At 38.9% G+C, this 26,385-nt stretch overlaps 1 protein-coding gene across 1 annotated transcript in view; it reads left to right on the top strand.

Moving 5' to 3' along the window:
- LOC131979358 (transmembrane protein 163a-like) overlaps nt 1-26,385 on the top strand; it is a 92,386-nt gene that overhangs the window by 45,211 nt on the left and 20,790 nt on the right. Inside the window, exons 3-4 of the mRNA XM_059343313.1 lie at nt 20,967-21,010; nt 23,053-23,144. Coding sequence (XP_059199296.1) covers nt 20,967-21,010; nt 23,053-23,144 — 136 coding nt within the window. The remainder of the gene's footprint in view (nt 1-20,966; nt 21,011-23,052; nt 23,145-26,385) is intronic.

Here is a 26,385-nt window from a genome sequence, read left to right as displayed (position 1 = left end):
GGCAACATGGTCTTATGGAGATACTTTTTACAGTAATGGACTTAAAGATAAATAGGTACCCACTGAGCCCACTACATCCTCTGAAAGAAAATATACATAAATAAAAGAGGGTTTAAACTTGAATGTACATTAATTTATTGTACGGTTCAGTGTATTCCTGTGGTCTGCGTCTTTAATGGCTGCCTGTAAACCATATTTCCTCTGGGATAATACTAGAGTTGTACTTGTATGCTTGGAGAGTTTGTGTTTGAGTTTTTCCCAGAGTATAATAACGGTCAGGGTGATGCTTTGAAAACATGGTTGAATGCTTGGTTATGAGTCAGCATGTAAATTCTTCCCATTATTTCACACACAGTACTAGCTCCTGAAAGCATCAGCAGGAAAAGAGCTAGAAATAAAGCTCCAGCTGGGAGATAAGTGCGAGCGAGGAGTTTGTTGCTTTCCACAAGCTCTCTTAGCTTTGTTTGCCTCATAAATACACACCTCTGCTGCATGCCACAATCAGATGAACACAAGTAAAATAGCCTTCACAGAAATCCTTCAGAAAGAGAACTGAACATGTACCACACACAACGGCTATTTGAATTCACCCACGCTTTTCTCTTTCACCCTGTAACAAACATTGTGTTTTGGTTTGACACTTATTCAAATGTTAGAAGTTGAGAACAACAAGGACTCAGATCATTAATGATGGAAGTATATGAAGGCCATTGTCATTTTCTATTCTGTCTCATAAGCTGTTGCAGCATTTTTTGGCTTCACACAGATCTGTTGTATAAGATGTAGTAATTTTAACATCTCGAGAGTCCATGAAAATGGTCAGAAATCCCTCCAAAATGCTACATTAAGACACCAGAAGCTTGGGGAACATCATAGAACAATCCATGCTGTGATTTGGTAACAGAAACTTCTGACATTTTCAAAGCACTTCTTGTGACTGCTGAGAAACTCACTTATTGACAATATTCTCCATCCATCCTCTGAATACTCTAGGAGTCTAGTTTGTGGTTGTAAAGTTTAATGAGTCTGAGATTATCCTACATCCTACAGCAGTATTTTATGCAGTGAGGTCAAGTTTAATAAATACTTTCAACTACAATTAAAAGGGCTCATATGGGGACTAAAATCATCGCATGTGAATAAAATTGGGCTCAATTTCTGTAATTTCAAGATTATTTAGGTACCCCAGTACTCATTGATTCAAAAACAATTGGAGGAAAAAAATGTTCTGCATGACAAAAAATGAATTATTTTCAAAAATTTCCCAAACTGCATGATACCAGCATAGAGTGGGTATGTCTATAAAAGGGTAAACTCATGGGTACACATGATTTTTTTGTTTATATATTTTTTTATTGGAAATTAGCATTCATAAGCATCAGTACAAGACATAACTTATTCCACAGCTGTTTTCCACATTTTGTTTTTTTAAAGGGTACATTAGAACAAAGAACCACAAAAGAAAAATAAATACGAAACAAAACAAAAAACATAGTATTATAATAATAATATATAGGGAGGCAAAAAAGCAGAGAAACAGAAACATTAACAATTATGCTAATAATACCAATACATAAATAAACACGGGATGCCAAGTATGCTCATTAAAAAAATAAAAAATAAAAAAAGCTTAAAAAAAAAGCACCTTAATAAATGAAAATTGGATGCATCAGATCAATTCAGTTGGGGTCCAGAGAGGTGAGGGTACTCACATATGTGATGACAGGCTGCCATCTTTTATAAAAAAAATCAAACCCATTTTCATTTAGTTATGTTGAAGTCAGAGGTCAGGGGACCATAAAAATGTCATTTTGTCCCTCACCAAATTTAAACCAAACTTCCATGTGTTATTTAGCCCTCTTCTTGGCAATATATCATGAAATAGGTATACCAATGTTGTCATTGGGAATCCACTAGGACTACAGCCTGCACAGGCTCTTAACCCTTTATCAGGCAAAGAACTATATTTGGTAACTTCAGGTAATATTTTTAGAAAAAAGTTGCAAATTTACTAGAAAAAAGTGGGAGAAAAGCAACTTTTTTTCTCCCAGATTCACCACTTTAAATCTCTATTGGAGGATATTACATACTGCCAGAATGTGTAAAAAAAAAACCATACGAAAATAATATTTTGAGAAAAAAGTTTACGAGATTAAAGTTGCAAATCTACGAGAAAAAAAATGCGTACATTTATGAGATTTAAAGTGGTGAATCTGGGAGAAAAAAAAGTTGCTTTTTCCCACTTTAAATCTCTTAAATCTGCAACTTTAATCTAGTAAATTTGCAACTTTTTTCTCGAAATATTACCTGAAGTTACCAAATATAGTTCTTCGCCTGATAAAGGGTTAACAGTCATGTTCGAGATCTAGGATCCTGAGAGGGGTCTAAAGCAAGGTTTCCCTTTTTTTCGTAAACATAAATTACAAAATCAGCAAGGCATCAGTGCATTCCAAAACAGGCCATATGAGCATTTTACTGAATTGAAAGTGAAAATAAAACTAAGAGACCACAGGCAGCAAGCATCATGTTCCAAGCTCAGAATTGAGAACTTGCTGCATCATAAAAGCTACTGGATAAACAATCTGGCTTTAAAACATCTCCCCTGCAATACTAAACATGATCTGGAATTGCCGTTTGCCTTTTCCTGAGTTGGGAACAGTCTATCTGTTCATCCTTTTATTCTAACAAGGAAATATTTATGCTGTTTCTGCAGTAGAGAAGCAACGTGCTCTCAGGCTGAGGTGTCATGGGAAATTGACAGATAGTGATGCAAAGAGAGGATTGCTGAATTACTGTAGCTCTCAAGTGCATACAGGATCATTGTGGATGAAGCGATAGAGAGAGAGACTGACGTAGTGGAGTGGCTCAGCTGTCTCAGAGAACTCCTCACTGCAGGGACAGAACAGTCAGACTCAGGTGAAGCCATTTCGCCGTGATCAAAATGAAAATGTGAAATGACCTGTGTGGACCTCATGTGGTTCAGGATGTGTATCTGATCTTGTGCTTCAGTAGCTAATCTGGTCCTGACAGGTCAGAGCAGTTGTTAGCACCCACACCTCAGTGAAACAGCGTAAACACGACTTCCTGGTCAGAGTTAACCGCAGCAGCTGCCTAGTTTGGGATAATGAAGCTGTACGATTTCTGCTAATTATTGCTCACTGTTTTCCTGCCAGTGAGCCCTGGAAGTCTTGAAACATATCAAAGCAAATAAATTAGTGAGGTAAACAGTAAACAGTGGGGAGATTATTTTATGCTCTTGCCAGCCGGAGCTCTGATGGACCCAGAGGAGGCACTCTCAACACTATACTGGAGTTTGTTTGTTTGTTATAATTAAATGGGGAAGTGTAAGGGCTGACAGTAGGAACTTTGAATGGTAACACAGCTTCTAATGCTTTTTTAAGAGAGAAAATAGGTAAACAGAAATCAGCTTTTTTATTAAATGTGTTTATTAGTGAAATAATGATGCCTCATGCAACAACTGTGCAACTAATAGCACAATTAAGTTGCATAGTTATAAAATGTCAACACGTTTCAGCTACATCTCATGTGTCTGAAGGGAACCATGTGAGGTAACGCCTTTTGCTTGAGTTTTATGCACCTCACTGCCACCCCGTTAAAGCCTCATTTCAACTGTGGTTAAAGTTTAAAACTGTCATTGGAAAGAGTTTGGAAATGGCAGGCATTTAAAAAAAAATGCCTGGCAGGTGATAAGATGAAACATCTGCCAATCACCGTCCATCACAGGCTGCCAAAGCCAATCGGGAGAACAGCAAAACACCTTTACCAGAGAAAAAACGTTGGTGCCTTAATGTGTTTTTGCTCTTCTTTCAATGAAGAAATACTCTCCTATTGAAATATCATTAAAATATGTTATTGCGGTATTTTCACAAACCTCTTCAGTATGTGTAGTGATGTAGTGATGCATCGGTTTGGATCAAAATATCGATTCAATGATTAACAAATCAGGATCATTGATGCAAAGTGAAAACATAGTCATCTTTGAGATATGCCTTTATTTTGAAATTCCAACTTCATATTCATACTTTTTGATAAAAATAATACATTGATTTTCATTTAAATTTCTAGAAGAGCTCAGTAATATTGTAAGTTATATTTTACTTGCTTTTTGTGAGTTGATAAAATGTCATTTTAAAATGACATCTCATATCCATGACAGGCCCTGAATTGAATTGAATTGAATTGAATTGTGTTCGTATTGTGGCAGACTTTGTGATATCAGCAAATACTGTGTCGCTGTCCAAAGAATCAATATATCATATTGTGATAAAACTGATTTAGATCCCTGCTCTACTCGTTGTTGTTTTGAATGAACAGTTGTTTCTTTGTGTTATCACACAACACAACTACATTATTGAATACATTCTGAGGGAAACTCTTCTCCTGAATTAAGTTTGTATCAAAGTCCAAGTAGGTTGGAGGTCAGGATGGATGGATGGATCAAACACTCACAACTTTACTGTTAGTATGTATTTCTAAGAAATTCTCCACAGCATGTATTCCTAAACTCAGCAACTTTGATACTTATGGTATGTGTGTATTTGAAGAACAGACTTTTTGTCTCTACCGAACATTTGAGTAGATATTAATATGCTGACCATGCACTGACCATAAGCTGTGACCAGTCTGACTATACCTGATACATATATGTTTCATCTGTGTGACATGTTGACTATGCAATGTTCAGCAACCTGCAATGCCCAAGAATAACTGGCACCGTGCCATGACAACTATATAAGATGCCCAGCCTCTGTCACATTCATTCATTTTCTGTAAGCTTGTCAGAGATGAGTCCGATGTCGTGTGGAATAAATGCGCAGTAAACAATCACTTCTCCACTTGTTCTCTTCCTCTAACAAACCACAAAATGCATCCTTTCAATATACACAGTAAACAGCTTTATTTATGAAAATAACTTTACCTACACAATATCTATTCCTTAAGCTAAGTGCATTTGTTTCATTTCACAACATGAATCACGTGTTTAAACTGTGACTGTAATCCAGGAGAAAACACACTTCCTTCTAAACCTAATTGAGATGCAGTGTTGTTGTTGGAATGTAATTTCTGAGGAAACAGCAGAATTTGCTGAGTTGCCACATCAGTTTATATGCTCAAACTTTCAGTGAGTTTTAGCACTTCTACAACTTCTCATCCATCTAACTGTCACATTTTTCTCTCCTCTATAGCTCTCTTCCTCTCCGAGGACCATTTGGTTAGATTTGGAACTGAGATTTCTACAATTTCTTCTATTATGTTTAGTAGTGAATTCATATTCTGGTCCAGCTTTAGAGAAAAATAGCCAATTTGGCAAGAAAAACACAAACAATACAAGAAAATACTCATTGTGAAAGGTAGAGTTTTGCCAGTTGGAAACTTGCTCACTATTGGCAGAGGTTTGGGCATTAACAAGGGTCTTTTAGTGTGAGATTGTATCTTTGGAACACCCTGATTTGGAATAGTAGAAAAAACATTTGAAAGTATTTGAAAGTTGCAGCATTAATGTGCAACTTTGCTCATTTATGGATTTTATTTTTGTCTTGGAAAAAGAAAAATAGTGATTTCTGCACAGGACTTTTACCATTAATACATTAGGTCATTAAGGTGGATCTGGAGTGGTTTTTGAATAGGACCCACATTGGTCTTCATGTCAGCTTTTCCTTGAACTACAATTTGACTGTGCATGCACATAATGGATTGTGAGCTACGAAAACGCTATGTCATCAGCTACTGCTAGTGCTAGCTAGCTAGCTAGCTTGGGTGGTGAAGTGCAGCCATTATTCAAAATGAACAGCTGACTCCATACTCCGTGAGAACAGAGAAATGTGTTCTCTCTCCCAGGGCTGGAAGAACAGAATGATGACATATTGTTCTTGCATCCCTGGGAAAGAGAACAAATTTCTCAGTTCTTGACTCATCATCTGGGTAGAACTTCTCTTCTGTGTGATGTCCATGTCCAAGCACTTTGGTGTGATTGGTCAGAAATTTAAATTTGAATGAGACGTGTGCTGCAGTGGGAGGGCCCTGTGGGAACTTCCCAGGAGTTCTGCAGTGGAGTTTCTCGTGAAGTATGAAATGTCCTGGCTGGAGAGAAGTTCATTCTTGTTCTTGCCACCTCAAGAACAAGAACAAATTTCTCTGTTTTTGTGGACTATGTAAATGTCTTTGGAGTGTCTTTTAGTCCGATTGAAACATTTTTAAGTTACCAAAATGTTACAGTTAACTTTGTTGAAGTGAAAACAAACTGTGAAGTCAAGGTTCCAAGACAAAAACACAAAGTGCACTGTGGTAGCAACATGTCAAGTACAAGGTAGCCACATGCTAAAGCTGCTCTATCGTCTATTTTTCTATAAATGAACATCATGCTGTACTGAAAAAGACTTGACCGTAAAGTTACTATGAGGCACTTCTTCACTTTTCAGACAGGGAGGCTGCTGCTTGATTGTAACAAGAGTTATACTTCCATTTTGGTAACAGTTCAGCTCAGACAGCACAGGCCTGCTGAAGATTACTGTGGTTTTTTGGGATCATTTAGATAGAATATTATTCTTTCAAAAAAAAGCTGACATTAAATATGACAAATGTGTATGTCAAAGAAAGTAGGACAATTACAATGTTTGACATATAAAGCCACTGGCTTTATCACACAGCCTTTCTTTGTCCTGCCATTGAATTAATGACTCGATTCTAGTGTGTAAATTACTATAAAAACCATCTTAAATACACCACAGTCATTTTTGTTAGATTATCCTTTTCACAAATCATCTGCTCACACAATCCATTCATCAAACTGAGAGAGACACTAATACCTGCCCTCAGCTAAACTCCAGCTCTGGCTGTCGCAGTGATGTAGCTGAGCACAACAGCAGCAGCAGCAGAGACCTTGGGAGGATATTTTGTGTGCTGTTAATGAATTCCCTCATAATACTGTCACACTGGTTGCCACAAGATGTCCTTTAGCTAACCACATCACACTAATGCCCCGTGCTGTGGGGACATTAACAGAAAATGAATAGTTGATGGAAATGTCTTTTATACCAACATAACCCATTTATGACTCTGTTGGGTTTTGCTGAGCTATAATTCCTGGATAATTGTGAAGAGTTATGTTGGAAGTCTCATATCTTATTATCATTCGCCAGACACATTAGTCCACAATTGATCCACACTTGATATGGGAGCAGGAGGTTCTGTTTTTAGGAAATCCTTGAACACCACTGGAAGTTTCTTAAGCTGTTAAAACGTTTCCAGAATGAAGCTCTTTAAAACCTGCAGGTATCTAGGAAGCATTAGTTCAATCAGCCGTGTGCTTGTCCTAGCTTAATCTCCACACAAACCCTGGTGAGTCCCCAGTGCCAAGCCTCTCGCAGATGGCTCCTCCCTATCTGTGCCCATCGACTGCACTTCTGCCCTGCTACAAATCAATACTGCTGGGCTTCTGTGAGGGCTGATGGAGCGAGGGAGGGGAGGGAGGGAGGAGGCCAAGAGGGAGGTACCATGACGAGAGAGAGGGTTAGGAATATAGGGGTGTTAATGTAGGAGAGGAGAGGGAAGGAAACAGAGGAGACAGATTGAGGTGCAAAATGAAAGGGATGGAAATAGATAGGGAGGGGTAGGAAAGAGCAAAGAGAGGACGGATGACTAACGGTGAAACAGAAGTGGGATGAAGGAGGGAGACGGATGTGAGGGTGAAGACAACTGCAGCGAAGAGGACGGAGGGATGGAGCGAAAGGGACAGAAAGAAAAGGAATGAAGACACACAGGGACAGAAGGGACCAAGAGGGGCATCCACAGGGGACAGGGAGGGAAAGGAGGACAGGAAAAAAGGGAGGTTGAAAAAGAAGAAGAAGGAGGAGGAGGGGGAGGAGGAGGAGGGGGAGGAATGGAAAGAGGAAGCATCCCAGCAGGGGTTTCCGCAGGGTGAACTCAGCCGGAGTGCGAGGTGCGGTGCAGAGCTGAGCTGTGGGTCCTGAATTATTAAACACAATATTTTGCAGCAAACGGCCGCAGCCATGTGTCTGCTGAGGGGGCAAGAAATGTGTGTGTGTGTGTGTGTGTGTGTGTTTGTGTGTGTGTGTGTGTGTGTGTGTGTGTGTGTGTGTCCAACATGAGTATTTGAATGTGCTCAGATGTGCATTTTGTATTTGAATGCAATACAGTTAATGCTTTTTACTTGATGGTCTTATTTTTTGATGTTGTGTGTGCACTTTGTTTTCCTCTTCTAGAGCGTGTGTGTGTGTGTGTGTGTGTGTGTGTGTGTGTGTGTGTGCGCGCGCGTGTGTGCGTGTGTGCGTGCGTGCGTGTGTGTGTGTGTGTGTGTGTGTGTGTGTGTTTGTGGTCATCGGAGGAAGTGCATGCCCATTTAGAGCCACTAATTAATGAGGAAGCAACGTCCTGAGGGCCTTTGTTTTAACTCCCTGCCCCAGAGGAGAGCAACCAGCAATTTAGACACACACACACACACACACACACACACACACACACACGCACACACACACACACACACACACTGACACAATGTCCACATTTATACTTGTCATTCAACCTTGTATCCTAGAAGTTATGTTTATATATTACAGAACTGTTTTCCTGGCTGTAAATGCTGCCTTGATTGTGTTCAGAGGCAGTTCAGTTTTTTTGAATGAATGAAGCAAATCATTTATGAACTGCAACAGAGTCACAGGAGAAGCCGATTGTGGGCGTACAAAGTAAGACTTTGATACCAGAGTGTGGAGTCTGCACTGTGGTGAAGGGAAAGATGTGGTTTGGGTTAAATGTTAATAAGCACATCATGTGTTATGCTCAAAGTCACTGAGGTCTTTTTGTGTACTAAACCAGACCAAATCTTCTCCTAACTGTAACCAAGGCGATTTAATTACCTCAGCATAATCGTAAAAGAGTTTAATAAAGTTCTATTCAACCAGAATAACGTTCCTCAAAAAAAAAAAAAAAGATCAATGATGAATTAAACATTATCTGAGAGGTATCAAAATTACATCACATTTTATTTATTTAGCTGTTGCTTTCATTCTTAGCAACAATAAATGCATGGTGATTGAACTTTTTATGCAATATGTAAATGAATAACAAAAAGTAACTAGACTTTAGTTGTATATTAAGTGAAGTGGTGTACTTACATCATTCCAAATGTTAAAACATGGAGAAATGCTATTTCACAACAAATATGGGTTTTCAACTGAAAAATCTGCATGGAAATTGATAACTGATTTTGCACATTCAAGTGTTGGAAAAAATATTTGGACATACTTCGATTTAAGCAGATTTCTGCCTGTGGAAGTATTTATTTTACCAATGAAATCCTTTTGTTCCAACTGACCTCATTCCTCGAGGTCATAGCTAGCCTGCTGCCAAATTGGGGGAACGTCATCAATTTAGTTTGTCGGAACTCAATATTGTACGAGAAACACCACGACTACCAGCTCAACAACCATATAAAGGACAATCTATGGCTTGAACTAAGCGTTCAGAATGACAAGTTAGCAAGTGCACATCAGTGATCAAATGTCATTTACTGTAGCTTCTCCATCTGGACAGGTTTTTATTGTCTGCAGCAAATAATGGAACACAGCTATGCAGATCATTTGTAGCAGACCAGGTGTGCATAGTTGTCATGTAGAAAATTTGCATCCGAGTTTTACATAATCCAACACAGCATTTTGCATCACAGCTTGAAATCTGTTATTTTAATTTAGGCCCTGGTCCAATACCATTTTTCTGGTCGCCTGACAATGGTGTCATATCATTCATTCTATTTAAACTAATTTCTAACACTTAAAAGAAGAAAAAGAAGAAAAAGAAGAAAAAAGAAAGTTGGTGTATGTCTGGATTTTTAGTTCCCAGAGAAAAATGCTGAGCAGATGATAGCGGCAGCTCTCTGCCAAATCGCATTAAGAGAACACAGATGTGTGAAAGTGCTCTATTCAGGGTTTTTTATTTACCAGTTTAAATGATCAGCTCTGTTGGTTTTGTTGAAGAGGATACCTCTGCTGATATTTTGGGCAACTCCTGAATGGTGGCTCTGAAGTCACCTCCTCTGGGATTCTCTGCTGAACAGAGTCGGAGAATCATAAACTTTTTTACAATAAACTGATTTATTCACTGTTTTTACTGATTTATCACCTATTCAGTTTGTTTTGGAGAGGAAGACACCTCTGTGGATAATTCAGCTGCTCATGAAAGCCTCCTGAATGATGAAACCTGAAGAAATCCTAATTTGAGGATTTGCAGGTGCTACAGGCACCTATTGCTATTGTTTTTGATTGAGAGACTCCTCGGGCCAGAAAATTACATATAGCGTCTTTAATCATTTAACATTATTTTGTTTTCATATTCAATATAAGTCATTTAAATTAACCTCCTTACACATAGTCAGTCAAACACAGCAGTGAGTGATGGTTGAGTCTATCACGATAAGTTTCCTGCCTAAGGACTTTTGTAACCGACAGCGTCTAGAGTTGTGCCAATGGGACGGTCTTTTCCATTCCAACCCTGCAGCACAATTCCAGCCCTGACAGGTATATTTGCATAAAATCTTGTTTAGTGCAGCTTTAATGATGCAAAATTTCTCCTCAGTATCTGCTCTCCTCCTCCCATGCCCCTGAACCTCTCCCCTCCTTTCTTCCCTTCTCTGTCCAATCTCTCTTTACCCACCTCTGCTTAACATTATCCTTCTCATCATTACATTGTGCAAATAACAGCCCTACCGCAAAGCGCAGAAATATAATGAACTGCTTTTGAACCACACCACTATACTTCAAACACTTTGAATCCCTGTCCTCATCTCGGGACCGTTAAGTGCTTTTTCTCAACTTCAATAAATCTGTCTATTGGGAGAGTTTTTTCATGGCACTAACACAGATGAGTCACCTCGATTAGATTGAAAGCTCAGAGAGTCACTGATTGGCGGCATGAGAGTGACTCCTGCAAGTCTCCTCTCTTTCTTTTTACTCTCACTTTATTAATCTCTTACTAGTCTCTTCCTGCTGCCCTCTCACCCACACTGCCTCCCCGTCTCACTCTCTATCTGTCTGCCTCTCTCCTCACCTCTCTCCTGCTCATTCCCTGTCTCCCAGATTATTCCTCTGTTGCTTGTGATGTAATTGAATTCCACATCCGTGAATTGAAGCTGTTGCCCTTGAGGAACAGAGAGCAGGACGTAATTACATTTCTGTTTGGCTGCAAATGATTCTACTAATTCGATATGGACTTTTTTTTTCATACAGTCAACAGCAGGGGTGTTGTGACGGGTGACTGAATAGAGAGCAGCCAGTGTGGAAATTGTCTGGGTGGACTACTGTACCTGTCAGCAGAGAATTGGACAAAGACAGAGGCATGAGCCCAGTTTATGAATGTGGATTTGGGCATTTAACAAATGTATACTTTCAATAACATTTAAGTTTTATATTGGAATACGTTTCAGAGCAATTGTAGTCATTAAGAAACTGAAAACTATAGCTGCCTTAGTTGCAAATAGTTGAGTTTAGGAGGCCAATTTGCCAGTTTGCATCAGTGCAGGGGTTGGAATGGTTATTATCTCTGCTGGGTGTACGCCGAGAGGGCATCATGTGTCTGGCTGCATGTGTTGATCCATCTGCCTGTCTGCAGCTAATCTCTCATACTACTGCATCAATCATCCTTAGATTTGTTTGCACATTTATGACTGTTTGCTGAGGGACCTCTAATGGTTTTATACCTGTTTTATATCATTTTCCCTGCTCACTCCCACACTCCTCTGGTTGGTAGGGAGTGCAGGTCATCATTAACAGCTTCACTTACATCACAAAAGCATTTCTGTCAATCGGCTAAGCTAAAAAAAAAAAAGTCTAAGAATGTGTCAAAAAACTTCTTGCTTTTTATTTTGGCACCCTTCGAGTCTGACTGGATGATCACATTTGTGTATATTCATGTAACAATGACAGAAACAACCCCTGCTACTGCTTTGTAGCTGTTGTCCCAGTTACATCAGAAAACCAAACACTGTCATGTCTGAATGGATATTATGATCATTCGTTCGTTATCCTTAACCACTTATCCACACTCGGGTCGCCGGTGGCTGGAGCCAATCCCAGTTTACATTGGGCGAGAGGCGGGGTACACCCTGGACAGGTCTCCAGACTATCACAGGGCAGACACATAGTGACAGACAATCACACTCTCATTCACTCCTATGGGCAATTTAGAGTCACCAATTAAACCTGTGAGTGAATGTTTTTGGACTGTGGGAGGAAGATGTAGTACCCGATGAGAACCCACGCTGACACGGGGAGAACATGCAAACTCCACACAGAAGAGCCCCAGGCCGGAGTCAAACCAGCAGCCCCCTTGCTGTGAGGCAAGAGTGCTAAACACTACCCCACCCCGATATTGTCATCAGTGAAGGTGAATTTTGTCTTCTTTAGGAATTGTGTCTGGATGACTGCTGGTACAAGGCTAACACATTGGTATGTCACCAAAATAAACTGATTTAACTTTGATTTAACTACAGTAAACGGATCAAAAGGATGCAGAAATAACTACATCATGTTGCTAATTTGTAAAAGGTCTGAGTTAATGCTCTGTCAGATCTGTCTCCAAGATGACAAGAAAATAACTTTTAAAATGCTTGTTTTCCTAATGGAGTCTGGGCTATGCTGGCGGCTGCAACATCAGAAGTATGAACCCAAATTAAACTGATTTTGCCATAATGTAATTGCAATATGTGGACCAAAGGGTGCCAAGATAACTACATTATTGTGCTGATGTGTGAAAAGGTCAGAATTCATGCTTTGCCAGGTCTGTTTGCAAGATAACAAGAAGCAACTTTTGTTATTGCCTGCACTCTTGAGTGCACTTTTCCAGCTCTTTTTGGTATAAGTGGATTATTATTTTCTCAAAGTTGGCTCATCATCGCTCTATTAAAAGTGCTTGTACGTTGTCCTGCTCGCAGGTCCTTAACACCCACAACAGTTCAAAGTCTGGTCTGGAATTAATGTCCGATCAGATGCTGCTTCATCTATCTTCTGCTTATAATCAGTGCCAAGTGAACAGTGAGGAGAGAGTGAGAGTATGGGTGTTAAGTGCTGGCACAGCCCCAGTTCTTGTATAACTCACTGATAATTAGGGTTTCACTGCTGCCAAGTCTTAACCATTGCTATGGGTATGCAGGTATTGGCAGGACATCTGAGTGGACTATAGGGAACATAGAATTAAATAGAATAGGAATTCCTAGAAATAGACCAACAAGACACAATGCCCTCATGTTCGATTCCCATAAGCTGGCCTAATTAGAGCTTGTCTTATCATAAATAATGCAACATAAATATTAAGATTTTTAAGACAGTGGGCCACTGGGCACAAACATGTCAAAGGCCCCAAAACTTGTCCTACATAGGAGCCAGAGAATAGTTATTGAGTCTCTTTGTGTGGTTGTTTTGTGTCTATTTGTAGATGTTAACCAACCCTCTGTGGTGTTGTGTCTCTCTTTGGCCATTTTGCATTTCCTTGTAATTTTTTTTTGTCTTTGTAGTCATTTTAAGTCTGTTTGTAGTTGCTTTGTGTTTTATTTGTTGGTGTTTTGTGTCACTTTGAAATTGTTTTGATCCCTTTTTTGTTATTGTCTTGTCTGTGGTTGTTTTGCCCCTTTTTCTGGTCGTTTTGAATCTCTTTGTAGTTGGTTTTGTCTCTTTGTAGTTGCATTCTGTTTCTTTGAAGTCATTTTCTGTGTCTTTGTAGTTGTTTTGTGTAAACGTGATTGTTGTTATGTTGTGTTGGTGGTTGCTTTGCCTCTTTTTGTAGCTGCTTTGTGTTTCTCAAGGTCATTTTGTGTGTCTTTGTTGTTGTCCTGTCTCAATTTGTAATTGTTTTGATCTTTTTGTTATTAATTTGTGTCAGTGGTGGCTTTCCCTCCTTCAATTTCACTCTTTTTGTATTTGCTTTCTGTTTCTTTGAAGTCATTTTCTGTCCCCTGAAGTCATTTTGTGTGTCTTTGTAGTTGTTTTGTGTGTCTTTGTAGTTGCTTTGTGTCAATTTGTTATTGTTGCTAATGTGTTTCTGTTGTTGCTTTTCCTCTTTTTGTAGTTGTTTTGTGTCTCTTTGTGGTCAATTTGAGTCTCTTTGAAGGAATTTTGTGTCTGTTTGGGTTATTTAGCCCCTTTATTATAGTCATAGTGAGTCTCTTTATGATCTTATTGTGTCACGTTGCAGCTGTTTTGCATCTGTTTCTAATTGTTTTGGGCTCTTCTAATTTCTTGCTCCTCCTTTATTTATTTCTCCTCTTCTCCTCCAGCCCCTCCCTAACCATCGCATTCATCTCTTCTCTCTTCTCTTCCTAGTCACCCTACTCTTTCATTCTCCTTTTTGAATTCCCTTCTCCTTTTTTCTAGTTCCTCTTTCATCTCTTTTGCTTCCTGCTGCCCACTTCTTCCCACTATGTCTCCACCTCCTCCTTCTCCTTTCCCTTTCTCTCCTGTTTCCTCAGTCTTGTTAGCACTGGTCACGCACTCTTGCCTCCCTGATTAACTAACAACCCAAAGGATGTTACACTGAACAGTGTCTGCTCTCCCCGAGAGAGGCATCGATTTGCTGGCAGGCGGTAACCTCACAGACGGCTGGCACATCGAAATGAGCTTGTGAGCAGGAACTGGAAAAATAAATGGCTGTCTGGAGAAGAGAACCCACTATTTTCAAATTAGTAGGAATTGAGAGATGATTTTTGTGTTTTTGGCCCCGATGACCACATATACATGAAAACTTTACTGCGATTTCTGAATACTACCAATTTAAATGAGGGCAGACGGTACAAATAGGCTCAAGGTGAGGATGCTGGTGATGAAGCTGAGGAGTCTTAAATGCTTCCCTAATGAGTTTCTAGATAGATGACACAGACACAGAGAGAGGACATCTGTTCTTTCGGGAGCTGAATACATATTAAACATAGCTGTGTGTGTGTGTGTGTGTGTGCGTGTGTGTGTGTGTGTGTGTGTGTGTGTGTATGTGTGTGAAAAGTGCTTCCTCAGTGAAAGTGTTGATTAACATTCCAGCTGACTCACTGCATCGCTTTTGAAGACAGAGGGTTAGATAAACAATTTATTACACATTGATAAATTCTGGATAAAAAGAGTCAGACTAACATGGACTTATATTCCCCGGAGAAGCATTAAATATTTTTTTCCATTTTCTCTATTTTGAGATAGTTTATTCTATCCTCTTTGCCCTTCTCCAGTGAATAATTCGTCTTACATGCAGCTTTTTGTGAAATTATTCCGATTTTCTGAATATGCAACAGTTCCAGTTTGAGCTATTTATTGTGCTATAAATCACCATATCTAATCACTGAAACTAACTCCCTAGTCTATGTTGAGTCTGTATGATAATATCATCCACTTTAAATTATATACAGTGAAAATAGTACACATGGCTTTGAGGTTGCAAAAGGATGACATGGTTTTTTCCTGATCACAGGCACGCTGTAGTCACAAGTTTAGAGCACACTTTGTGACATTTGTAAGCCATGTCCAGATCAGAATTTTCCTCTGAAAATGAAAAAAAAAATCTACTAAATGAACATGAGATAAGCTTTGAATAACTGGCCATAACTGGGAGTTGTATGTGCTCTTGTGTGCATTAAACCTGATGAAAACGACAAAACTAGGTTAAACCCATGACAGCTTATGGGTCAGTGCTTCTGAGCTCTGAACTCTTATCAGAGGCTCTCTTGGAATGTAAAGGGTCACACATAGCGGCTTTAGATCCATGAGCCAATCATCATCACACTTAAATGCATAGTTCAGATTTTGTAATGAGGTTGTGTGAGGTATTTATCTATAGTCAGTATATTATCTGCAGTAGGTGGAGGTCGGCACGCCCCCCGGTTTAGAGAAGCAGGCTGGAGTACCAGCATGGAAGCTAAGAAATGTACTGCTGTTGACAGGGCCAGCAGCTAAATATATATATTTGCCACTCAAAAATCAATATTAGAAGTGTGCACTATATTTAGAGTATTTCACCACTTTATCTTGGGGTCAGACAGCCCTGTTTTAAATTGACGTGGGTGGACTCAGGACAGTATTTTTGCTCTTTTCAAAGCCACCAGACTCTATTGACAAAAACAGTAATTTAACCTTGCGGAACCAAGAGTTTGTGGTGTATAACTGCTTTGATCGATTCGCTTGTTTGTGTTGTTGTGTGACTGTTTTTGGCAGAGGAGTCTGGTGGCTTTAAAGAGAGCAATGAAAAGGGAGGTCTGACTGCCAAGTAAAGCACTGAAAATATTCAAAATAAAGTCAGTATAAGTTTAAGTATAGACCATATGACTTAGCTGTCAGACAGCCCTGTTTAAGTTTGCATAAGGGTAAATGAAGCTGTCCTCAATTCCTCTTCACAGCCACCAGACTCCTTTGTCAAAAACAATAATTTTATCTTAACAGAAAGGTATTGGTAGAGCAGCAATTCCTGTCTTCTGCAGGATAAAATTACTGTTTTTTCAATGGTGTCTGGGAGCTTTGAAGAGATTGTAGAAAATGGCTAAAGGAGAAAGAAAAGAGACACCTAGTTAGTTAGTTTGCTTTTCACATCACAAATCCTGCCTTTGTTTTTAAGACTGAACCAGCTTGACACCTCTAGCAACTAAAAAGTGGGAAATTATGAACGAAGAAGGTAATCAAGTGCCTCTGAGCGATGCACTAAACATTAAAAATGACCCACCAGGGTGGGATTATGGTTGGCAAAGGCAGGCGTTGCCATTAAATTAGACACTAAGGGCCTGAAAATAGTTCATACAGCTTTTAGCAACGGCTGCACATTCACACTCTGTATCTGGTCTTTCTCAGTGGGCCAGTTCATGTCATCTGCACAGAAGGAGGGTCAGGGGTGCATGAGTGTCTTCTTTTAAATCCAAACGTCAATATACATAGAGGCAGCAAAAAATTAACTTTATTTACACATTTCACCATCCGCTGTAAGGTAACAACAAGTAAAAATTTTTAACTCAAGTCACATTCTTTACATAAGTTACGTGAATCACGTTTTTGAACGTAACTTACGTTTTTTACAAAACTTGTGGCAGTCATGTCACCCTTGTAACTACTTAATTCCCGGCATTTATGTACATTTATTTGTTTAAACTGTCTTTTATAACGCCTCACCTGGATTTTTTTTGCCCTAAACCTAGGTCAGTGGTTTTATAACATAAATCCACAGTAACTGCAGCCTTTTTATACAACCTCGGACCGTACATGTGTGTTATTTTTAGAACATGCTGTTGTGCCGCGATACATTCATATGTGCTTTGAATGCGAGCTGCGATACGTACATATGTGCCGTAATTTATGGTACTGACATGCGACCTCTTCTGTCATTTATGTTGGAGAACATGTTTGAATCAGATGCTGCTGCATACAAGTTTCATTTGACAGCGCAAAGTGACAAAATGACACATGCTTAAGCATCGTAACAAAGGTGCAGTAAAGCAGCGAGTCTCCAACTGTTCAATCAGCCTGCATTTGTTTCTTTGAATTCATTACAAAAGCTCTCACACTGTAAGTTTGGCTCAGTCTCTGACTCTCCAGATGGGTCGCCGGCCTGGTGCAGCTCCGGAGAATCAGCTCACCCTGTGTGTGTGTGTGTGTGTGTGTGTGTGTATGTGAGAGAGAGAGAGTTAGAAGAAAATAAAGGAAAAGGTCGTGTAAGAAAGAGAGGGAGACTCTGGGTGACAGTCTCTGAGGAAGAGCGAGACAGAGGGCCAGCATATGTGTGTGTGTGTGTGTGGGCAGTCATGTGTTACACACCCAGCCTGACGAGCACCATCTGCCTTGTATCAGGGGTCTGTCTGGGGCTGCCCTCTCTTCTTCTGTTTAATTCCTCCTTTTCACCTTCTCTCCATTGTTTCCTTTTTTCCCTCATCTTCAGCTTTTGTCTCTCTATTGTACTTCTCTTTTATTGTAACTGTAGTTCTTTTTTGCTACTGTAAGCTTTAAAAGGAAAAAAAGTTATTTGAAACTTGTGTAAGAATATGTATTACTGGAGTATCTGGCAAAATGCAATGTCACTCCATGTCTACAGAGAGCTGTATAACCAGACTGATAAAAGACAGTCCACCACAAGATGTGACAAGAGAGATATAAGGGGGGAGGGACTGATGGAGAGAAGGAGATAAGTGCCAAGCAAAATCAGAATCCAAGAGTTGGAGAGAAGAGTGGGAAGGCGACAAAGAGAAAAAACAAAAAGGGGAGAAAGAGAGGAAGAAGATGAAAGCTTTGTAGTTCAAACTAACTCCTAGCTTGGCCTCAAATCCGCTGTTACCATGGTGATTTAACTGCCGATATGCTGTCCCCCGAGACTCTGTCCTGAAACACACAGGGGGAGAGACAGAGAGAGAGAGAGAGTAACACAAGGACAGGCAGAAGGGCAAAAAAGCACAGGTGTGCTCGACAAGGACTGCAATGAATGGAGGAACATTTCATTTTAATGTAACCATGTAATTATATATAGAATAATGGTATTTAAAACCTGACTTCTAGGGGCAAACAATGGCTCAGTTGGTAAAGAAGTCGCCCACTGATCAGAAGGTTGGTGGTTTGATCCCTGACCATGACAGCCTACATGTTGAAATATCCTTGGCCAAGATACTGAACACCAAATTGCTCCTGATACTGCGTTCATCTGTGTGTGAATGAATTCCTGATGTGGCAGGTGGCACAGTTTCAGCCTGTTCTCCCGCCAAAAACGCCAATAAAAGTCGTGTGTACAGGCAGTGAAAAACGAGCCATGTCTCCGTATTTCACCGTCGCTGTAATGCTTCTGCCACCATCTTGCTGACGTAGTAGTGATCGACAACAACGTGACGTTTAAAAGGGCGGACTCCCGCGATTGGTTGGAGGCTGGGGAGGTTGATGGGTCGAACAAATGGCAGACTTTCACCCAGGAGAGCGAAGTGCATCCTGTGTGAAAACAAAAGCAAACCATTTTTAACTTAAGTTACGTTCTTTACATAACTTGGCAGTCAGGTGACCCTTGTAACCACTTCACTTCCAGCATTTACATACATTTATTTACTGTTTAAACTGTCTTTTATAACGCCTTACCAGGAAGTTTTTTGCCTTAAACCTAGGTAAGTAGTTTTATAACATAAATCAACAGAAACTGCAGCCTTTTTTTACAGCAGCGGACCATACGTGTGTGCTATTTTTTAAAACATGCCTTTTTACTGTGAGTCTGCGATACGTACATATGTGCTGTGAAACGCGAGCCACGATACATACATACGTGCCATAATTTGTGGTACTGTCACACGACCTCTTCTGCCATTTTCTTATAACAATGAGGGGAAAAAAAGACTATGTGTCCCTCCAAGAACCCTCAGCTCAGTGGAGAGATTTAGCATTCTTCAGCTCATTGTTTTGGTTTAACAGCCACTTTACTGTTTACTTCCCTTGTTATCATGATTTGTTTTTAACCAAAAACCTTGTATAATCTCACTCAAACAGAACCAAACAGCATGAAAATGAGGTTATAGCCAGAAAAGGTTAATCTTGTGTAAATATGACGTCACATTCTCTCTGTAATCAGAAACCCTGTTTACAAGGTGCACTTTGAACGGATCACTAAATTGCAGAGTAAAAAATAAATGTATGTCATAGAAGTCATTAGTTTCCTCCATTTGCAAACCAATTTGAGTAAAAACATGAAAGCTAAACTCAAATTTACCTAAAATGGACAAAGCTAGGTTACCATTCAAGCACTCCATTCATTCTTACAGTCAAACAAGTTATGGCAGTTATAACAGTTGACAGCCAATATTTAACTACAGTAATTTTCCCGAAACGGATTTTCATGTAGCCATGTGTTTTGAGAAATGCAAAGCAAAATTTGAGAAAACTGTCAATTACTAACTGACAAACTGTGACGAGCTAGAATTCATATGCCAGGAGTTGAGGTTGACCATCATCGTGAAATGATGACATTTGACCACATTTTGTGGTGTTAAGACAGATACGTCCCTGACAAGGACGGAACAGGAAAACATGTCACCGATGCAGGCCGCGTGGTGGTTGTTCTGATGACAGACCACAGACAGCTGTCAAAATGCAGAGGAGCACTGATGTACGTGGTCGGGGTGCAAGTGAAACCAGATGTCTAATCACAATTTGAGCACAATAAAACTTGACGACTCATATCATCAAGATAGAGTTGTTGTTATCTGACATAAAAAAATGTGGGCGGGGCCATTTCACCTTTAGCAGAAGTGGCATAGGTAGTAACAAAATCTGCAGTGGTTAACTTTGAAGATGCATGATACACACAGGTGTAAATATCAGTGTGTCTCATCTGTCCACTTGTGATCAGATCGCCCAAAATTTATTTTTAAACCAAATGTAAATATGGTCTGAGAAACCAAAGGAAAAAAAGTTTGGAAGGGCTCAGGAAAGAGAAATCTATTGTTCTACCTCTCCACTCTAGATGAAACCAGGCCTACTGGATGAAAGCTTCGACAACATTGATATATTTGCTGTTTGTCTGGCCACACATTAGACAAGAATTGGCTAGTTAGTACAGGCCACGATCCCTCTGCCTCCCTCCCTGCTGCTGGCACACTGCTTCACCAGAAACAAGTTGAAATGCTTAATATTCCTGTAATGTTTCATCTTGTAATTGTTTTTCATTTTGCATTATTAACTTGTGTTGTTCTGTGCTCAAGACCCATCGTGTTTATTATAATGTATATGTATCATATATATTAATGCATATTACTATAGTGTCAAGTATTCAGCTAAGGTATTAAAACCATTAATGTCACATAATAAAACCGACTATTGAAATAAAAATGAATAAATCAGTACTAACTGCTCTCTCACTCTCTCTCTCTCTCTCTCTCTCTCTTTCTCTCTCTCTCTCTCTCTCTCTCTCTCTCTCTCTCTCTCTCTCTCTTTCTCTCTCTCTCTCTCTGTCCACAGCTGTATCATTCATGAGACACAGCGCATCAGCCTTTGGATTTGCCGTGAGTTCCGCCCTCCTTCCCTCCTCCATTTGCATTGATCAATTAGTCATAACTTTGGTCTCTGTGATTTATTAATGAATCCTGTTACCAAGTGTTATTGGTCCCTTTGTCTCCAAGGTAACAGGGCAGAGTAGAGGGACTGGGCATGGAGCTCAGGTTGAATGTCAAAAAGCCTTTTGTGCTTGCTCAACATGTCTGCAGGCTTTCACCAAAATAAGGAATCTTATTACCTTTTATTATTTACAAGAAGTGATTGAGTGTAATTAGTTTAAAAATCAGGCTTAATAAGAGTGAAGTGAACATTAAATCCTCCACACCCTAAGCCGGTGAGTGATTAGCATAATGTGATTAGAATATTATAAACCATAATCTGCAGTGCGAGCTATCTCCTTATTAAAGATTGGGTTTTAATTAGCAAGTGAGTGGCTATCTATGACTGTTTTAATAAAGCAGCAAGAAGACAATAAGTTGTTATAGCCCGATGCAGAGGGGTTAGATTACAGCAGCCGATCGTCGGTAGCTTTAGCTGACTTTATGCTTTTAGCTTTTTTCAGGTACATTATGTGACTTGGAAATGAAGTGATAATGATCGTGTCATATTTTACGATACAGCTTCAGGGAACAGAAGACTTTTAAAGTCTTTTGTGAGAGAGTTTGACTGACTAATGCAGCACTAAGTCATACAGCTGTATGTTGATAATCTCGATTTCCCCAAAGGCAAAATATCACCATGAAATACATTTTTACCCTCTGAACTCTCTGAACCCAACTTTTTCCTTTTGTGCTTCACTGCGATATTTAAGTCCTGCAGCTCTATGGAATCAGCACAATCATGGTCAGATGTAGGGGCAACTCAAAAATGTCTTTTGTGCATAAATCATAAAAAAAAGAAAAAAAAACAGAAGTTGAATTTCTCTGATAAATTATTTATTTTTAATGTAATTTATATACACAACACTTTTCCAACTGATCACAAGTGTCAGGAATATACATATAAAAATATATAAATTGGTCTCACTATGCTACACATATTGAACTATTTACATTTTTATGACCTCTACTTACAGCCTCCCTGTCCTCTCCTCTCTGCTCTGTGTAAACAGCCTGCAGTTCTGTCTGATCTTCAGTGAATATTTGCCACGTGACACGTTCCTTGCAGCAGAATCAACCTTAGCATCACAGTGTCACAGAGTAGCGCAATTTAATTTAATTTAATTTAATCTATTTTCTAAGTTAGATCTAAATCGTTTTCTCTCCTGTGTTAATTGAATGTTAATTAAGAACATGGGTAAAAAGTGTTTCACCAGAATAATCTTTTGTATATAAGGTTTTTTTCTCTTTTTTAAGTTTCAAGTTCTGCCAGCATCATTTGTGTATGTGAATTTATTTTTCATCTCTTAAAACAGGTTGTGGCAGGAGAAATTATTGTTGTTTTGTGAGGTTTTTTTAAGTGTTTGTTGTTGTAATACTCAAAAATTACATTTTTACATTTCAATGCACAGGGTACAAGATATGTAACATAACTGTCATGTCTTTCTTTGATTGCTAAAATCCCCAAATCTAACACAAACAGAAGATAAGCACTGATTGAAATACACAACTGTAACTTTGCAACACACAATGTATTTACCTTGTGCACAGTGACTGAAATGAGTAATACAACAACAAAATGATTCGGCAATAAATACATAATAAGAATCTTAAAAAGATTTTTCCTGGCAGAACCTTTTTGTTTTGTTTTGATAGTTGATTGTTGAGTTTCATTCAACAATCAACCCAAAGTGTCATTATCTGAGAAGCTGGGAATGAGACTCTAGAATTGCATACTGTACCTTTAAGTCATAAACAAAGGAGAGAAAACATCACTTAGAAATTTTATCACCAGTTTTTTCTCACTTGCCTCATTGGGAGCCATATTATTACAACTTCAAGCCCTCTCTCTTTCCTTTGTTATTATACTGTAGTTATTGTAATAAGTTACATGTTACCACTGTAATAAGTTGTAACTTCAGAGTCTTCCTTTCTTCCTGTTCCTGCTGTAGTTTAATGCCTCGCTGGACGTCCTGTCATCACTCATTGTCCTCTGGCGCTACTTCAATGCAGCAGCTGTACACTCGGCACACAGAGAGTACATGTGAGTACCAAACACCACGCTGAGTTTAATGAATGTTTGATTAATGATAACTCTTTGTGGTGTGATGCAATTTGGGTTATTCCTCTGCATTAAAGCAGAACGCTTCTGCACTTCACTGTTTATATCCGTCCAAATATCTCTCTCTTTCCATCTTTCTTTACTCTTGTGTTTCTTTTCCTTCTGATTTTTATGTATTTTTTTTTTAAGATACAAAATCAACAACAACATCTAGATTTGTAATGATTTGTATTGATTAAATTATTTTCAGTATTTGTATAGTTGGTTTCACTGGACATCAGCACTGGGGATTAAAGTTCAATTAAAGGAGAAACCAACACAAAATGTGTTAGTAAGGCCTCCATAACAGCCCCATTACCTCCGTCACTTGTATTATCTAAGTCTCTGAACTCTACAAGAGGGATGAACATCATTCTTTACAAACAAATTCTCTCATTTGGTGTTTGGATGGTGACTGTGGAAGGAGCTGTCTAACACATTCGTCCTACATCTCCAACAGGTGTTGAGTTGAGATCTGTTGACTGTAAAGCCCACAGCATATTAGTGATCAGTGGTGGAATGTAACCAAGTACATTTACTCAAGTACTGTATTTAAGTACATTTTTGAGCTACTTGTACTATACTTGAGTATATCCATTTTATGTTACTTTATACTTCTACTCCACTTCATTTTTGAGTAAATACTGTACTTTTTACTCCACTACATTTAGCTGACAGCTTTAGTTACTTTTCAGGTCGAGATTTACCATGAAAAACATGATCAGTTTAAAGTGATTGGACATTTTTTTTAATTAAACCTCATAACAGTATATTAAGTAGTTAAAATTAGCCCTACCTTGAGGAGATTAAAATGGTGATTGGGGCGTCCCGGTGGCTCACATTGGTAGAGCGCGTACCATTAAGGCTGGTAGTACCATTAAGGCTGAGTCCTTCCTGCGGTGGCCCGGCTTCGAATCCGGCCTGAGGTCCCTTTGCCGCATGTCCTCTCCTCTGTCATCTATCACTTTCAATAAAGCAAAAAAAAAAAATCTTAAAAAAAAAAAAAAAAATGGTGATCAATACAAATAATCTAATAATATATTGGAATATATAAAACAATCTGACTGGGTCCATTCTTCATAACAAGTACCTTTACTTTTGATACTTTGGTTCATTTTTATTCTGATACTTTTGTACTTTTACTTCAATAAGTTTTGAATGCAGGACTTTTACTTGTAGTGGAATAATTTCACAGTGTGGTATTAGAACTTTTACTTAAGTAAAAGATCTGAATACTTCTACCACCACTGGTTGGCAAGTGTGTTGTGTGATGCAGCAGCTTCGAGCCTCGGATAAATTTCCCTTTGGTACACACAGATTATGTCTTATCTTATCCTATTCATTCAGTCATTCGGTCATTATCCTTAACCACTTAACTGGTGACTAGAGTCACAGGAAGCTGGAGACCTGCTGACATTGGGTGAGAGGCGGATTACGAAACATGTATGAGACGATCACAGGGCAGACATAAAGAGATGGATGATGGATGAGTGAATGGCTTTTAGCTTATAGCCAATGGGATATAGCAATATTACTGGTACCTTTGAGCGTATGAAACCTTGTCTTATGAGGCTTTCAGTCATGTTGGGATACTGCTGCACAGATTAAATTCTTTTTGGAAACTCTACTCCCTCATTTGAGGGTGAGAGGGAGTGGAGCAATATATTCCTAACTGTACAAGGTCACTTCCTGTCACTGTACATCACTGCTAAACACAAACCTGTTCATCCATCAGCTGTCAGGCTGCACAGAGCTGTGTGTGTCTTACAGGATGAAAGACAAGGCTTTACAGAACATGTTAAAAAAGACACACTTCATCTCTTATTATCTGCTTAATATGTAGTCAAACAGATGAAACCAGGTACCACATTTGCATACATGTAGATACACACAAAAAGTGAGAGCATGCATTTCATATTCACATCCTGTTTGCTGTAAATAGACCAATGTGGTTTGTGCTCAGTGGTGGAAAGTAACCAAGTACACTTACTCAAGTACTGTACTGAAGTACAATTTTAAGGTACTTGTACTTTATTTGAGTATTTCCATTTTATGTAACTTTATACTTCTACTTCACTACATTTTAAGGTAAATATTGTATTTTTTTCTCCACTACATTAAGCCGACAGCTTTAGTTACTTTTCAGGTCGAGATTTAACATAAAGAGCATGATCAGTTTAAAATGATTAGACTTTTTTTATTTTTTTTTATTCAACCTCATAACAGTATATTAAGTAGTTAAAATGCCCTACCTTGTAAAAATGCTACTAACATAAATGCATCAATAAAAAAATAATCTAATATATTATAAATTATATTATATTTGGAATATATAAAACAGTCTGAGTGGGTCCATTCTGCATAATGAGTACTTTTACTTTTGTTACTTTAAGTTCATTTTGATGCTGATACTTTTGTACTTTTACTTCAGTAAGTTTTGAATACAGGACTTTTACTTGTAGTGGAGTCATTTCACAGTGTGCTGTTAATACTTTTACTGAAGTAAAGGATCTGAATACTTCTTCCACCACTGCTTGTGCTCCTGTTTAGAGGAGGTTAGAGTTTTAGACTTGTTTGTTTCATCTTCCAGTGATACAGACACTAAATAAAATCTTGGAATAAGACAGAATGAGACTTTGAGGTTACGATGCACGTCACTGAGATAATAGATACAGAGACAGAGGAGACAGAGACATAGAGGGATATTAACACCCACTTTGAATGAGGTTGCAGCAAATGGATAAAGATTGTTTTGGATGTATTCAGGCTACATTTGTATTTACCAGCTATTTTTAATTTTATGCAACCTTGAACCATTATATTGATATGGCATCTGCAGATAATTTGGACTAGAGTTGCATGGCAGTGTTGTTGATGCACCAGTTTCTTGCATATTTTACCACATTTTAATAGCTGCAACTCTAAAAATGAGTAATGGGTAATTGTGCCTTGCAGAGAAGCTTTTCTCAAACATATGCAGACTTTAAAAGCTGCTTTTTCTCTGTGAATCGTGACAGTTTTGTTGTGACCAACCACCATCCCAATGATAGACACCACCTCACTGCACCTGTCAGACGCTGAGAGATAGATGGGATGCAGGTACTGTGATTAGGGCTCAGCAGATATATCATAGAAAATGAGACTGTTATCTTGTTCCATTGCTGCCAGAGTAAGCATCCCGTAG

The sequence above is a fragment of the Centropristis striata genome, chromosome 10 (genome assembly GCF_030273125.1).
Source record: "Centropristis striata isolate RG_2023a ecotype Rhode Island chromosome 10, C.striata_1.0, whole genome shotgun sequence".
Classification (NCBI taxonomy): Eukaryota; Metazoa; Chordata; class Actinopteri; order Perciformes; family Serranidae; genus Centropristis; species Centropristis striata.
The sequence above is the reverse complement of the archived record's forward strand: the minus strand, read 5'-3'. Positions and strand labels throughout refer to the sequence as shown.